The sequence below is a fragment of the Ostrinia nubilalis genome, chromosome 22, assembly GCF_963855985.1.
Source record: "Ostrinia nubilalis chromosome 22, ilOstNubi1.1, whole genome shotgun sequence".
NCBI classification, from domain to species: Eukaryota; Metazoa; Arthropoda; class Insecta; order Lepidoptera; family Crambidae; genus Ostrinia; species Ostrinia nubilalis.
The window spans coordinates 6,939,568-6,955,223 of NC_087109.1; the positions used below are offsets into that span (position 1 = coordinate 6,939,568).

Below are 15,656 nucleotides of genomic sequence, written 5' to 3' on the forward strand. Positions count from 1 at the left end.
TTTCTTCGTCATTAAGCTATCTACAAAAGCTATTAGGAAAACGAAACGAAAATGGAATGGATTATAAATATGTATTATAAATAAGAAGTCGTTAAGCGTAACCTTACATCAAAATCATCATCAGTAAAGAATAATTTGAAATGTCGTATGTTACACCAATATAAAGTAGAGGTTCCACTGTCTAGTGGACCACTTTTCATCTTTTCGGTTTTGGCAATACTCCTGTCCCTTAACTTTGGCTAGGGACTGATTTTTAAGAGATTATAATGAGTGTAAGAGTCCAGATAAAAGCTACAAAACTTATTACCCCCTAACCCTATACGTATTTGATAGAGAACAGTCTTTATACATGGTAGGCCAAAAAGATACGACATTGAAAGAGCTTTCGAACCCAGAAGCTTCAGTCCCAAGTCCCAGTTCATAAGCTAAAAGCTTGTATTACGAGTGGGTTCACCACAATAATCAACCGGGTTCGTACCTGCGTTCTTTGGATCTAACCCGACACCGACACCTTTGTAAAATAAAAATATTTTTTTTATTTTTCACCAAATACAATTTGTTGTATTACAATATTTTGTTAGCGCTGTTTAGGTGAACTGGAGCCTAAACTAGGATAATCCTGTATTTCAGGACTCCAGGTCCTTTGGGCTATTGTCGCTTCTTTAGAAAATAATCTAGTCATTAAAAGCTCTTTTATGTGATCTTCATTTATGTTGTAGATAAATGTACCTTACCTTAATTACGTAAGTAGATGTTACAGCAAAATATGTGGCTAATGCTTAATACACATGTGTAAGCTGCACCACCACGATCTGGTACGTGATGCAGAGGTTCAGGATGGTGACAGGCAGCGACCAGTCCAGCCTGATCACTTCAAACACGGTCAGCTTTAGTGGCCGCGCCGCTATGTATGAGATGAACAGCTCTAAGACACTTGCGTGGTCTTCGGCTGTATAGAAAGAAACAGTATGTTGAAAAAGTGAATCAAAGAAACATTTGTGAACATTGTCCCAGCTGCAGCATAAGGCTGCTGTCCCACTGGCGATATAAAAGCGTTAAGAAAGCGCGCGCATGGGTGACTTTTTTGTCGCCGTGACAATATTATCCGTGATCACGTCGGTTTCTTTTACACCTTTACAAAAAGAAAAAGAGAAACTACTGTCAACACGTCGTGCGTGCGCGCATAAACCTGTGCATAAACGCTACGCAGGCTTTCGAAAAACGCCAAAGCTCGTAAAAACGCTAGTAGGGTAGGAGCGTAAGATTATGGCTCAATCGGATCGACGATTTACATTCATTCATTAAAGAGAATTATCTATCACGGTACATTGTATTGTAATTAAGACTCTTTTCAACAGAGACATCCCATTTTTTGCAGGATCCCGTTTATTAGTAAACGTGTTTTATTATGTATTAACATTCACACGAACACCGTTTGCAGTGACCCACAAAAACCGAACCATTCGAATTTGTCTACCTACGCTCTCAAATAGGTACCTACCCAATTTACTTACATCGTTCCTGCAATAGCCTGTCATGCAGGGTGACTGACAGCTCTTCAGCTTTGTACGTTAGTAGGCCGGCCGATATCGCAGGTATAAACAACAGTCCAAAATCTTGTGAACAATACACAATTCTGCAAAAGCAGTCGAAGAGGTATCGCTGAAACAGAAAAAAAAGTTCTTAGATATTTTAATACGAGTATTTATTACACTGCGCCTTCTAATTTCAAATCACAACCCGATCAAGCTAACTGCGCACCTTTTGGAATGCGACTCTCCCTCCCACTTACCCTCCACCTCCCCGCGTTCGCCCCGTCCGTACCAGAGCGTCGATGTGACGTCACGGCCGCCAGGTGCGCAGTTAACTCGACTGAATTGTAAGCAAGGCTCGATACCACAAAAGATTAAATATACCCACTTAAATACTTACAAAGAATTACATAAGGCGATTATCACACAGCCGCGGTCCGCGTGATTTCATATAAAAAATCCCGCGCGCAGACGCGTTGTCAGTGTGTTGTGTCGCGCGTGTTTTCTATACAAACTGAGGTACTTGCATACTATGATTAAATCTGTCGTCCCGCGTACCGCGGCGGAGCGCGGCGCAGTGTGATAATCGCCTAATTATTAATTTGTCTACAAGTAAAAATAATACGTGGAGGTACTTACGAAAGTGACTTCTCCATTATAACTCTTTAATTTTAACAGACCAATGTAAAATGTTATTACCAATCCTGGCGTCAAAAAAAACAGAACAGTAGCATACTGAAAAATAAATAACATCGTCAGGTTAAACAGTCCACTGTATAGGCCTGTATACTGTATACTTACTGATATACAGGGTGGAATTTTGTAATGCCACCTGGAGGGAAAGTACTTTTAATACTTAAGATAGAAAATTTTACTGAAAGAAAACATTCCTTTATTTTTGAAAAGAAAGAGAACTGTATTCAAAGATTTTCGAAAATTCTCTACCATACCATACAATTTCCTGTACATAATTAAAATAATTTAAGATATAAAAATACAGGGTGTGATTTTTAACAGGTCTTAGTTGGTTCGTATTCCCGGGTGTGGCAAGCAAATTTTAGGAAATCTTTGAATGCAGTTCTATTTCTTTTCAAAAATAAAGGAATGTTTACTTTGAGTATTTTTTTGTATCTACAGTATTAGGAGTAATTTACCTCCAGGTGGCATTACAAAATTCCACCATGTATAGGCCTTCCTCAACACGCGCCTTTTTACCCGGCTTACCATAGATTACATAATTGTTGCTAATATTTTGTTAATTGTCACTGTAATTAATATTATTGTATACCTACTATACATTTATAGAGAAAAATTTACGGCGAGAAAACGTCATCTGTGCACGCACGGACTTAAGGCAAGTCCAATCATATTTTTTTAAATAAAAACACTACTTACAAGAGTGTAGCGTGCGCTTTAGGCTTCAGAAAATGACATACAGATTGTTTTAATTCTAGTATTCGTACCTACTTACCACAATATTAATTGGCTTCCGAATATTATCCACAGTATCCACGATGCTTTTGTAAATGTCTATACAGTCCGAAACACGACCATCGTTGTTTTTCACGAACACAACGAACACTTTCAAACGAAGGTAGACACCGTAAAAGATGAAAAAAAATACGATGAGGGCAATATCCACAGATATGACTTGCAAGAAGGCAATTATTGCACTGAACACAGATTTCACACATTCATCTGAGTTTCGCGTGCAAAATAGATTCGTAGACACAGATCTATAACCTACAGATATTAGGCAAGATATAACGAGATGGTTTTCCACGTATTGTAAACTTTTGATTCCTAACTTCCCATCGATTGCAATCAACGACTTATGTATACCATAGAAGCTACTGGTAGCATTTGCAAAAATTAAAACACCGCTGTTCACAACATGTTGAACTAGCAACGATACAAGCCAGACAACAAAGAAAGTGTCTGTCTCTGTAAATATTAATATAACCACTACATTAATGCACACACCGATCATATGTACGAAACAATAAATAATGTGGATTAATACAGTTTTCGATGAAGCTCTCACGAAACCGAAATCTAAACCCAAAACAAAATAAAGCGTGACGAAAAAGTATCTCAAACTTTTCGTTATTTCAAAATCAATATTTTCATTATTTATTGACATTATTATTTTAATGTAAAAATAAGTCGATACTCAAGATTTTTTGAGCAACGTGTGACGCGTAGTGACTATTTTCTATTTTAAAGTAAAAGTAATATTATTGGCCAGTTAAAATGACTAAAAATACCATTAAAAACAAATTATTTGTAGTGGTCGTTTATTCATACGTGGTATATTAATTATGTAGTATCAGATATTAGATCAAGTTTAATTGAAGTCAGTGCGTATTAAAATTCAATGGACTTTTAAGTAATAACAAGAAAAAAATGCCGGTTGCTAATGTTTGTTATTATTATATTACCATACATTTATGTACGAGTATAACTTTGTATGTATTAATTTTGAACTCAACCGACTTATTTTCGAAATCTCGGCTCAATTGTAGCAAGTCGTAGTCCCGTAGTACTCCGCTCATGTAGCATGTCCGTAGTTGCCGTAGTCATGTTGCTACGACGCCTACGACTGTAGTGCTACGAAAATAGTAGTCGTAGTCTACTTGCTACGACGTAGACTCCTTACTACGAAAGTACGACGAATTACAAATCACCGACTTTTCCGAAAGTTTGTACTTACATTATTCTTTTCACAGCGCAATTTATTCAAAGTATCAGACCTTAAGGCTGGTTGCACCATCTTACTTTAACTTTAACGAACGTCAAAAATCTGTCAAACTCCATATAATTAGCACCGGTTATCGTTATTCCGTTAAAGTTAGGTGGTGCAACTCAACCTGAGACGTGGTGGGTGGCCTCATTTGGAGTAGGCCCATACCCAGAAGTGGTTCCAGATTGAACTTAAAATATTCATTCCTTCTGGATAGCTTTGTAATTTAGATGTAGGTAGATAACATGTAAGTAATTAAATTACTGTTTTTATTACTTAATATTCTTAATTAAAGTAGGTACTTTTCTTTTTGCTTAATAGATGTGATGGATAGCAAAGCTTCTTATATTATTAGTTTACTTAGCACCCCATTAATGAAATAGCCTCATTCCTACAACTACCGCCTACTTATTCGCTCTCTTCATAATTATATTACTCGTCATCCACATAAGACACTGTATAAAACACAAATAAAATAAATATCAATATGGCGACTAAACCTATCACCCCAAAACTGTATTTCCTTGTAAAACCGTCAATTGAAACGAAACCTATAACTAAAACAATAAAATATTTCTTTGTCATGTTACACGTTGTGTTCGCATTAGATTTCGGCTTTGTTAAATTTAAATCGTGGAAAACTAACGTTTTTGTTAAATTTTTAACGTTAACACATTCTTCGATATTTTTCGTGAATCTAACATTTGCGTTTTTCGATCCAAATTCCAAAAACTTCATTACATATTGCCAATACTTCATAGATATATTGGTGTATTATATCCTTATATTTAATTTAGTGCTGATGAAAAATACATTTCATGACTACCAAATCGAACTTTACTCATTCGATGCAGAAATATTCGTAGATAGCTACTCCTACAACGTCGAATACAAGATAATTGTGTGGTTTGCCATGTTAGTAATGTATAGATGTGGTTCATTTGCAACTTTTTATGCACTTTCTCTCGATTTCATACAATTTCCTTTATACAACCAGGTATTATACTATTTAGTTTTGTTAGCCAGTGATATTGTATTGCTAGTGTACGCGTACGTGTTCAGCTATGCGTACGAGCGAATGAAAAGTTTCACGTTGTTCGTAAAAAAGGATGATGTCGACATTGTATCGTGCCATTATCTGTACAAAAACTTGGCCGAGATGGTTGAAAAAGTGAAGAAATCGTTTGATTTGGTGGTAAGTTGTATTTGTGCCTGTAGACCTGAAAATATCGTTTTAATTTACTCGATAACTCCACGCGTTCCCGAGATAAAGATTTTTGACATTGAAATAATGATCTTATGGGATTTTCCTTTTGATGTACGGAACCCTAAAAAGAAAATAACCAAACAGCCCCCCTGAACAAGTGACAACCCGTACCAGTTGTAATTTCGAAAGGCCTTCGTTCTAGCGTTTTTTTTGTAATGTATTTTTCAGAGCTTGACTTGACCTTGGCTTGTACTTATTTAGGGCCGCTGGTCTGTTTATTCATTTATTTTATTAATTTCAGCTCATCTTGACTCTTTTGGCCAACACCACGGATGCAATATTGCACGTTTACTACCCGTTTGCAGACAAGGCTCCTCTACCGGTAAATCCATTATAATGCGAAAATGTAGATCGTTTCATCCACGAAGACGCGCCTGACCACTTTTTGGTCACGTAAGGAAGTGCGGGGTGCGGGGAGTTTGACCCGAAATGTGTACAAGAATAATGACGCATCCATGAGTGCACACGCACACTACAATAATGACGCTCGGATTGCTCGGATCAAACTTCCCGCACCCCGCGCTTCCCTCGACCAAAAAGTGGTGGACCGCGTCTTCGTGGATGACACGATCTATAACTAACTGTCTGTAGCCTTTTCATTTAAATGAATGAATTCTAACGAACTAGTTTTAGTGAAAAGATTGATTGCACAATAAAATAAACATAGGCTAGTACTTTTTGCCATGAAAAAATCCGATAGCTTCAAAGGTCAGTTCGTAAACCTGAAAAGGAGAACACAGTTTGTGCCATTATTTTTTCCTACATTCATCAAAATTTCATAGAAACGTCTCAAGTCATCAATTTATTTCAGAACACCCTAAAGGAGACGTTCTACGCGATAGTAGCGTACGCGGTAGTCGCTCAACAGCTGCTGATACTGTTCTTCCCGGCGTTCACTGCTGGACTGCTGGCCGACCAAGTGGAAAAGTTGAGGCTTGCACTCTACGACAGGCTGATAAAGGGTGGGTTTTGAAAAAAAAAAGATTTTCCTTGTAAAAGACCCCACACGACGCGCTCGCTTCGGTTAACCACAAAACATACGAGTATGTACAGAATTTTCAGCTCTACAATTTTCTGATAATAGATGTAACATAAATTACGAGTATAGAAAGCGAGATATTTGCAAAAATATATATTTTAAGACATAATTGACGGTACCTTTCCTAAGTTCAAGACAGGATAGCACTATCCCCAGTACCGTGTACAGTAAATACTTAGTGATGATGCTACTAAGGTTTCCCCCTTAATCGCCCCATGTGCTAACATCAGAATTCCTAGCTCGAATGTACATCATTAGGATTGTGTAAATGTGTAGGCCAAATCCTCCCTTTCGCCTCTGGTAAAGCTAGAGAGGTCCTCCTGCAATGGCGTCCACATTGTGCAATAAGGATTTAACTTTTAAATGTGCCCTAGTGTCACATTTCATTCGGAACCTTGTTGCTTGCTGACAAGTTTGTTTTAAACCATGTCTTATTGCCCTCAGATAATAGCAATGCGAAGGACTTAAAGCGGTTCGTGGGCTACGTCGACGGGCGCCCGCTGCGGTTCCGAGTGTGGTGCGTGGTGCCGCTAGACTGGCGGCTACCCGTCATCGTCATCAACATTTCCATTACCTACATCATTGTGATGATCCAGTTTATGCGCAAATAGGTAAAATAAAAGTGTTGAATGAAGTGCAGTTTTATTTTTAACCCGTTCCTGAGTCCGATAGCGAGTCCGTGTTAGGCAACACCATTATTTATTCAATTACGATTGCATTACATTTTGCATTAACTACGACTCTATTGATATTACATACAAGTTTTAGCAGAATACCTTTGTCTAAATCGTAATGGAGAAGTTTCGTGATGTTGAAAACATTATATTTCACTGAATGTGATTAATAGATCAAAACTAAAAAGACGGTGAAGTTATTTTAAAAATCCATCAAGAAATGGCTGAGAAAATAATTATTTAAATTACCTGCATATTTTGCACCGCCAATGGCGCGAAATATTTGTTATGCGCATCTTTAGGGCCCTACTGTAACTTATGTATTTGTAGAGATATTTTCATGATTCTTTCACAAATATTATTGGTTTTAGTTATATTTTCAAGTTTCACTAACAGAAAAAAATGGAAACTTCTGCATTGAATATATCAATTAAATATCAATAGTGTGCACGACCGCCCACTGTTGGGATCTGAAGTAGCCGCTCGGTGTGTCGGTGCGTGCACTGGGTCTGATCGGCGGAGCTCGAACCGCCAACCGTTCATCGATAGTTCTTGATAAATAAAAACGCAATGGACTGTATAGCTTCTTTAATCACTTCACAAATTCACAAATCTTCACTTAACACTATGTAGGTCCTGTCCTTAAGTCTAGAACTACACTACACTTTGCCCGTTCGAATAGGGCAACCGCGTCGCGTTTAGGAGGAGCTTAGCTCGACTCGCACTTATTCCGATTTCTCTGCACTGGACTGACTGGATTCACGAACTGACGAACTGCGAACTCAGGAACGAACTCACTTTTTGGGCTCGAGGCGCGCTTCTTATGTCTTGTCTGAGAGCGAGGGTTTAGTCGCGGCAATCGCCCATAATCTACACCAATCGCCATGCCCGAATGTAGGCTATCTCTTTTTCAAACCCTCCCTCTCAGACAGACGCGTCCGTGAGCGCTCACATGCCTATCTCGCTCACTCCTAACCGATTCCCTATCTTCTTATTCTTAATTATCTGTTTTCCTTAATTAATATGTGTCCTCTTTATTATTTTCATGTAAAAAGTAGTACATAGGTTTCGTCTTTCCTTATATATTACAATTTAATAATTTAGTCCTTAATAAATTACATCTTCTATAAAGAATTATTCATCATTTACCATCTTTACTTACGTAACTTACATAAACGGTTATTATTTCCATAAATTATATATCAAGCTATTTAATATTATTAAAGAGACCATCAAATACATGTTAAAACCTTAAATATTCAATAATTAACATACAAAACATACACATTTACAGTTTACGCGCAACGGTGTACGCATTCGTTCGCGCCACTATTTCGCCGATTTCCTCCTTCTCGGCGAGTCGTCCCCAACAAATAGCATGACGTTATTTCATTAAAATTAATTATAATAATTTCAAAAAAGAAATAAACTACTGAAATTTTTCATACAGTAATAACTTTTAGTGACAGCTTATTTTTTCCTCATACTGATAGTTAATCTCTATTTAATGGACTATATAGTCAATATGGATCTCATTAGTGGTGGATATTTGGACCACTTTTGTTCATGACATAGTACGACACATTTCTTTTTGATGTAATAGTTTGTTATTGATGGACAGCATAAGATATTAAAATGCGGTAAATCAATAAATAAGACAGCAGTTAGTAGTACCTACTTAAGTAAGTACTAAATAGGTATGTCCATTATTTCCTTACCTGTGCGTCTCAAAACAAGTTCCACGATGAAAGGAAATTTTCTAAATAAATTCAGTAAACTTTATGAATATCTCCTGAATGTATGTCTGAATGTAGACTATGGGTGTATAAAGCGTTGAACGCCCCGGTCGTAACGGGCCATTCAAATTTTAACTTTGACTACGTGTGTGTGTAGTTCTGGTACCTTTCTTTTTGTTTTTGACGACTATAATAATAATATAATAATAAATTATTTATTTAATTATGCTTACATATACTACGGATACTACGTGGTTTACACCTCTGTTGAATTATTATGACTGTGTTGTCATTATTCTATCTTTTAGCTACGACTCTTCATTTTATAGATTAGAATCGGCGTTAAGTTCTATGGACTCAAGGTTAGGAACTGAGCTGAGCGGTGCTGTTAAAGCAAAGGTAGTTCTCGTCATTCTAAAAACCATTTTCACGATAATCGCATTTTCGATGGGTGCGTGACAGTTTATATAAGTTTATATGATATAAATTCATTTCAATAACGTTCATATTGTATAATAAACGTATGTTATAATAATACTTGATATAATTTTTTAACATATAATGTTTACTTCATATAATAAATCATTTCTAATAATATCATTTCAGATACCAATCACAACGCATAAAGACATTTGATATAAACCTTACTTAATCTAAGACTCATTTGATGTAATTTTGTTTAATATAAATATTATTTCACATAACCATTACTTGTAATAAATATTATTTGTTATACTCTTTAATTGATATAATTTCTGATAGATATAACTTTAAGTATGTTCTTCTTTAGCTTGACTTATAAATGACTTTAGTGACAAAAACGAATCGCCGTAAAACCGACTCCACGTAGTCTTGTCTGCCCTACCCCTAGAGTGTAATTTAGAAGCGCGTAGGCACGGAGGGGCGAGGCGGCCCGCGGGCTGAGGAGCAGGTGGCTGGAAGCGAGGCGCCGCGGCTGAGGCTGGCCGGCGATTCGCCGGCCAGCAAGCCGAAGACGCGGTGTCGAGCGAAAGCCATCTGCGACGATTAGCACGCGAGGGACCGCCAGAGCCCCGCAGTGCCGGAGCCGTGACAGAAGTCTCAAGTTTTTAGTCAAATTTGCATGCTGCATGCCTGCATGCCTGCTTGCTTGCTTGCTTGCCTGCTTGCTTGCTTGCCTGTTTGCTTGCTTGCTTGCTTGCCTGCTGCTTGCCTGCTGCTTGCCTGCTTGCTAGCTTGCTTGCTTGCTTGCTTGCTTGCTCGCTTGCTTGCTACCTGCATGCAATGCTTATTATAACAAATGAACTTTGTATAAAATTATTATTGTTATATGATTTAAGTTTTATAGGAAAAGAATTTTATCTCATTTGATTATTCGACATTTTATTTTTATATGATTTGAATGTTATTTGTTTTAAATAGTATACATTGTAAGTTTTATAGAAAATATTCATTATATCAAACCATTTTATATCAGTTAATAGTTATTTGTCTTAAAATTATATCATTCGTTTATTATAGTAAATAATTATTATATTAAACGATTTTATATAATGTGATGTTATATCCTCTAAGTATTATATGATATGTAGTTATATCATACATTACACACCCATTTTCGATGGCTTTTAACAAATTCTATGACGAATGTAGGGTAAATATCGCGTACACAGTATTCTTTCAATATATGCAATGGCGGGTATAGACACAGTTTTTATCGTTTGTTCCTCATATTCTACGCTGCATATTGCGTTCTTCAAACGTGAAGAACGGGAGTCCAATTTTGGAGAGTCTGGATCTTTATAAAACTATCTTAGATGCTTTAGATAAAGGGAAAAAGTCTTTAGACTTTTTGGTAAGCTTATTAATATTAAAAAGGTATTTTCAGCTCCCCCTAAACTCTATTGTCTGTATTTTTCTATTTATTTCAGTATGTTACTTCTCTCGCTTTTCAAACGCCGGTTCTTGTAGTTGCAGTCTATTTATCGCACCTACGGTGCAAATTGCAATAACGTCTCTTATGCAATTTTTTTCAAATCTTAACTGATTATGAGAAAATACTCCAATCTACCTCTTTACTTGGTTTACTTTGATTCAGTTAAGTTTTGAAAAAAATTGCATAAGTGACGTTATTGCACCGTAGTAGGTGCGTTATATTTATGGAGCCTGAAAGACCTGGATCCACCTGTAAGTATACACTAGCGGCCGCACGCGACTTCGTACGCGTGGACCTTTACCCCCTTAGAGGTGGAGTTTTGTAAAATCCGTTCTTAGCAGATGTCTCATATTATGGAACCTACGTATCTTACCTAGGTATTTGTCAAATGTTAAGTTTGTAGGTTTTATAGTGTTTGAGATTTTGTGAAGAGTGAGTCCGTCAGTAACAGTTCAGGTGTCAGTATCGCGTAGCATTTCCAATATTATAATATCCTAAATGACGATTTACTTACGTAAACTGTTGTTTTTTAGAATTTAGATAAATTAATCAGACTTCAACATACGTTTCAAACCTTGACTCTGCTGATTAATCCGTCCGTAACCGGTCTCACGACATCGAAAGCCAGCGAACTTCAACTTGTGTTGTTAGACAGATTGCTACATGAAAGAAGTAAGTTTTTTACTAACTTATTTTTCATCCATAAGACGTCCAGTGCTGGACAAAGGATTCCCATAACAAAGAAAAATCAAATTATTCTAACCTCGTAAGTCCCCGCGTACTTGTACAAGTACATACTAAGCATAGTAGTTCAGACCTGACATTTAAACTACATAGCAAGAGTAACTGCCTAATGTACTTACCCAAGTACAAATTTTTCTTTCCCCATTTACCGGGTAGTTTTTTTACAATGGCAAAAATGATACGACCATACTCATTCAATACTCTATGGTCAATTCCGCCAAGTTAGACAGGTAACGTCAACTGTCAGTGTCAGTGTCATTTTTTCGCAAAATGGTCTCGCGGTCGGATTGCCGGCCGGCACGAGGATAGTTTATCTGTTTATATCAAAGTAATCTTTTGTTTTATGTCTTGTTTTTTAAATGTATCAGTAAATATAAATTATAGTTTTTGTAAATTAAACAAAATTTCAAAAGAAACTTAGTATTTTAGGAGGTCCATGATCGGTCAAAATAATTTGTACTTGATATAGTACGTTAGGCGTTTGTTACACAAATAATTGTATGAAAGTTGTATTAGGTATGAAATTAGCGTTTTTTTTTTCTTCAATGTTCATTACTATGTTATTTCTTTCATAGTATAGCTATGTCCATCATTCTTTTTTTATTTGAAATTTGACTTCAAGGGCTTACTTTTACGTATAAAATGTTAAACTTAATTTCATTTTTTAAATTAGAAATTAATCTTCAAAGACAGCTCGTCCTAATTGTCGTCCGTTTCCATTAAACAAAAATAAATATATTTTTATACAAATACCAATTTTCAAAAAATTTCTTAACTTTTTTTATACCTTAATGTTTTTTCAATCTACCTACAAAAATTCATAAAATTTGAATTTATGGCTTTTTAAAAAATCGCAAAAAATTAGTATGGGAAAATTAATTTTGGTGAAATTCTCCATATAAAACGCTAAGGCCAAATAATTTTGTCTTAAAGACTGAATTTTATAATTATTGCTTACTTAAGTGACGTTTAGAAGAAAAATATGATTTATTTTTAATACTTAAATAAAACCTGTATCTTAATGATATTATTTTTTTACACTGCATAAAAAGCCTAATGTACTTACAGCAGTACAAACTATTTTCAATATTTTTCGTTTAAAACAGGTGCTAAAGATGCTAAACTTACAGTAAAAAATACAAAACATAAGGTAACACTTAATAAACTATGTAAAACTGTCAATATTTTATCTCGGTCTGAAGCACATTTCTTAGTTTGTACTTGGTATAGTACATCCGGCAGATATGAATACTGCTGTTGAAAAAACACAGGACTTACGAGGCTAAATCGATAGTAAATATAGGGCCCCTCTTCCTGCAGTGAAAACTAAAGGAGAGGGAAGATGATTAAGTTTTTCATATGCTGTTTTTAGTTAGTAGTACCAGCGAAGCGTGAGACGTCCACCCACAAGGTGAACAGATGACTTCATAAAGGTTGCAGGAGGCGCTAGATGCAGGCCGCTGCCAACCGACCAATCTGGAAATCATTGGGGGAAGCCTATGTTCAGCAGTGGACGTTCCGTGGCTGATTTGATGATGATCTCTTCTTTTCCAGATGAACCCCATTCCGACGCCATAGAACTGTTCCTGGACTACCTGCAGGCTCGTCCTATGAAGTTCACACTGTTCAAGATCATCCCCCTGGACTGGTCGCTGCCTATATTGCTCATCAACGTGTATTACTTACCAGATCGTTATTGTGCAGTTAACTCATTTTGTACTAAACATGACCGTGGAATCAAATTGTATTTTTTCTTCCTTTCAGTTGCTTACTTATTAATCGCAATAGATAATTTGCTTATATCCGTTGTCTAGTACCCATAGCACAAGCTTTGCTTAGTTTGGGACTAGAAGCGCAGTGTAAAATGTCCAAGGATATTTATTTATTTTGATACATTGTCAGCATGTACGTAGGTACATACTTATTAATATTAGACATGCTTCAGGACTCTCAGAAGGACCGATTCCCGGATTCATCAAGGGTCTACGTCGTAGCTAGTAGACTACGATTACTTATTATTTTCGTAGCACTACAGTCGTAGGCGTCGTAGCAACATGACTACAGTAATGGGAGCTAGGGGTTGTTTGCTACATGAGCGGAGTAGGTACTAACAGAGTAAATACAAATGAGTAGGTCATCTTCATAGAAACGCACCGAGCGCGGTTTGTATGTGAGCGCGTGATACGTTTGCGACGCGCACGCACACACTAACAAAATTCGGCGCAACCACGACTGGCTCCCCGCTAAATTTTGTCAGTGTGTGTGTGTGCGCGCCGCATACGTGTTGGCGCGCTCACATACAATCCGCGCCCGTGCGTTTCTATGAAGATGACCTACTTATTTGTATTTACTCTGGTACTAACTACGGCTTCTTACGATCGAGCCGATGTCATTCAATGTGTAGGTTCTAATCTAAAAAGATTATGAGACATGTAGAGGCTCCTTAAGAGCATATGACGATTTGTAAGAACTATTTATTAGTCTAAACAAATAAAGAAATTTTGACTTTGACTTTGACTTTAAGAAGAAGCCTTCGGGAACGGGTTAAAATTAAAACTGCACTTCAATTAACACTTTTATTTTCTCTATTTGTGCGTAAACTGGATCATCACAATGATGTAGGTTATGGAAATGTTGATGACGATGACGGGTAGCCGCCAGTCCAGCGGCACCACGCGCCACACTCGGAACCGCAATGGCCGCCCGTCGACATATCCCACGAACCGCTTCAAGTCCTTCGCGTGGCTTTTTTCTGAAAGCAAAAACATGTTTTTCAAGAAGCATCAAGGTCTGCTTGCTAATTAATGAGTTTTGGATTCAATGCCGGACGCGATATGATTTTTCGCGTTCGGCTAACTTTTGCAGCCGATTCATTTGAATCACCAATAATCGCCATACATAAACGTTGGCATTATTTTCGTGCGCATTTTATTTACGTAATTAAAAGTTTAGAAGTTATTTTAGGATTACCACTTCAAGCCTTTACCTAAGGGGCTTTTTAAATATTTTTTTCAATACTGACCTTTCAGCAACCTGTCATAGAGCACAAGTCTCAACTTGTCCACTTGGTTGGCCAGCAGTCCAGCAGTGAACGCCGGGAAGAACAGTACCAGCAGCTGTTGAAAGACTACCGCGTAAGCCACAAACGCGAAGAACGTTTCCCTAAAGGTTTTCTGAAATATACTGGCCTGCAAAAAAAAATCAGCCTCTTAAAACTGCAATTACTTTTAAGTCTCTACACAAGATATTATAATTTCGAAATAAAAAGGATGAAAAAGAGTAGGATAGTTTACTAGTCTCTCAGCTTTTTTCGTGATAAAGTAGGTACCTAGGTATTTTTTCAAATTGCAATCAATCTCTCTATTAAAATTCATATGGATTTACCGGTAGAGCAGCCTTGTCTGCAAACGGGTAGTAAACGTGCAATATTGCATCCGTGGTGTTGGCCAATAGAGACAATATGAGCTGAAATAAATAAAATAAATTAAAACCAGTTATGATGAGAAAAGTGGAAAAAACTCCAAATCAGGCGACGTTTTTCAAATACCTATTGGGTAAGTAACTACATTATCTATGTAGATTTCTATGGCGTGTCTAGCTGTACACTGTCTTTGTTACACTTACCACCAAATCAAACGATTTCTTCACATTTTCAACTATCTCAGCCAAGTTTTTGTAGAGATACTGGCATGAGACAACATCGGTAGCATCCTTTTTAACAAATGACGTGAAACTTTTCATTCGTTCGTATGCAAAGCTGAACGCGTAACCGTACACTATCAATATAAAGTCACTAGCTAACAAAGTTACATAGTACAACAACTGGTTGTATAAAGGAAACTTTGAGAAATCGAGAGAAAGCACGTAATACATAGTGAATGAAACAATTCTATAAATAAGTAAAATGGAAAACCAAACAATCATTTTGTATTCGACGTTATAGGAGTAGCTATCTACAAATATTTCTGCATCGAAAGAGTAAAGGTCGACTTGGTAGTTACGAAAA

At 36.8% G+C, this 15,656-nt stretch overlaps 1 protein-coding gene across 1 annotated transcript; it reads left to right on the forward strand.

The window, feature by feature from the left end:
• Positions 1–5,020: 5,020 nt before the first annotated feature.
• Positions 5,021–7,192, forward strand: LOC135083043 (uncharacterized). Its single transcript, XM_063977807.1, has 4 exons — positions 5,021–5,470; positions 5,784–5,864; positions 6,354–6,504; positions 7,026–7,192. Exons 1-4 carry the CDS (start codon positions 5,078–5,080, stop codon positions 7,190–7,192), a joined length of 792 nt encoding a protein of 263 aa, XP_063833877.1. The 5' UTR covers positions 5,021–5,077.
• The last annotated feature ends 8,464 nt before the right edge of the window (positions 7,193–15,656 follow it).

Excerpts from the sequence above, each read along its gene's own strand:
- LOC135083043 (XM_063977807.1), top strand. The coding sequence starts at position 5,078 with ATGAAAAATACATTTCATGACTACCAAATCGAACTTTACTCATTCGAT. Across the intron at positions 5,471-5,783 it reads AGAAATCGTTTGATTTGGTG|CTCATCTTGACTCTTTTGGC; the intron begins GTAAGTTGTATT and ends TATTAATTTCAG. Across the intron at positions 5,865-6,353 it reads CAGACAAGGCTCCTCTACCG|AACACCCTAAAGGAGACGTT; the intron begins GTAAATCCATTA and ends AATTTATTTCAG.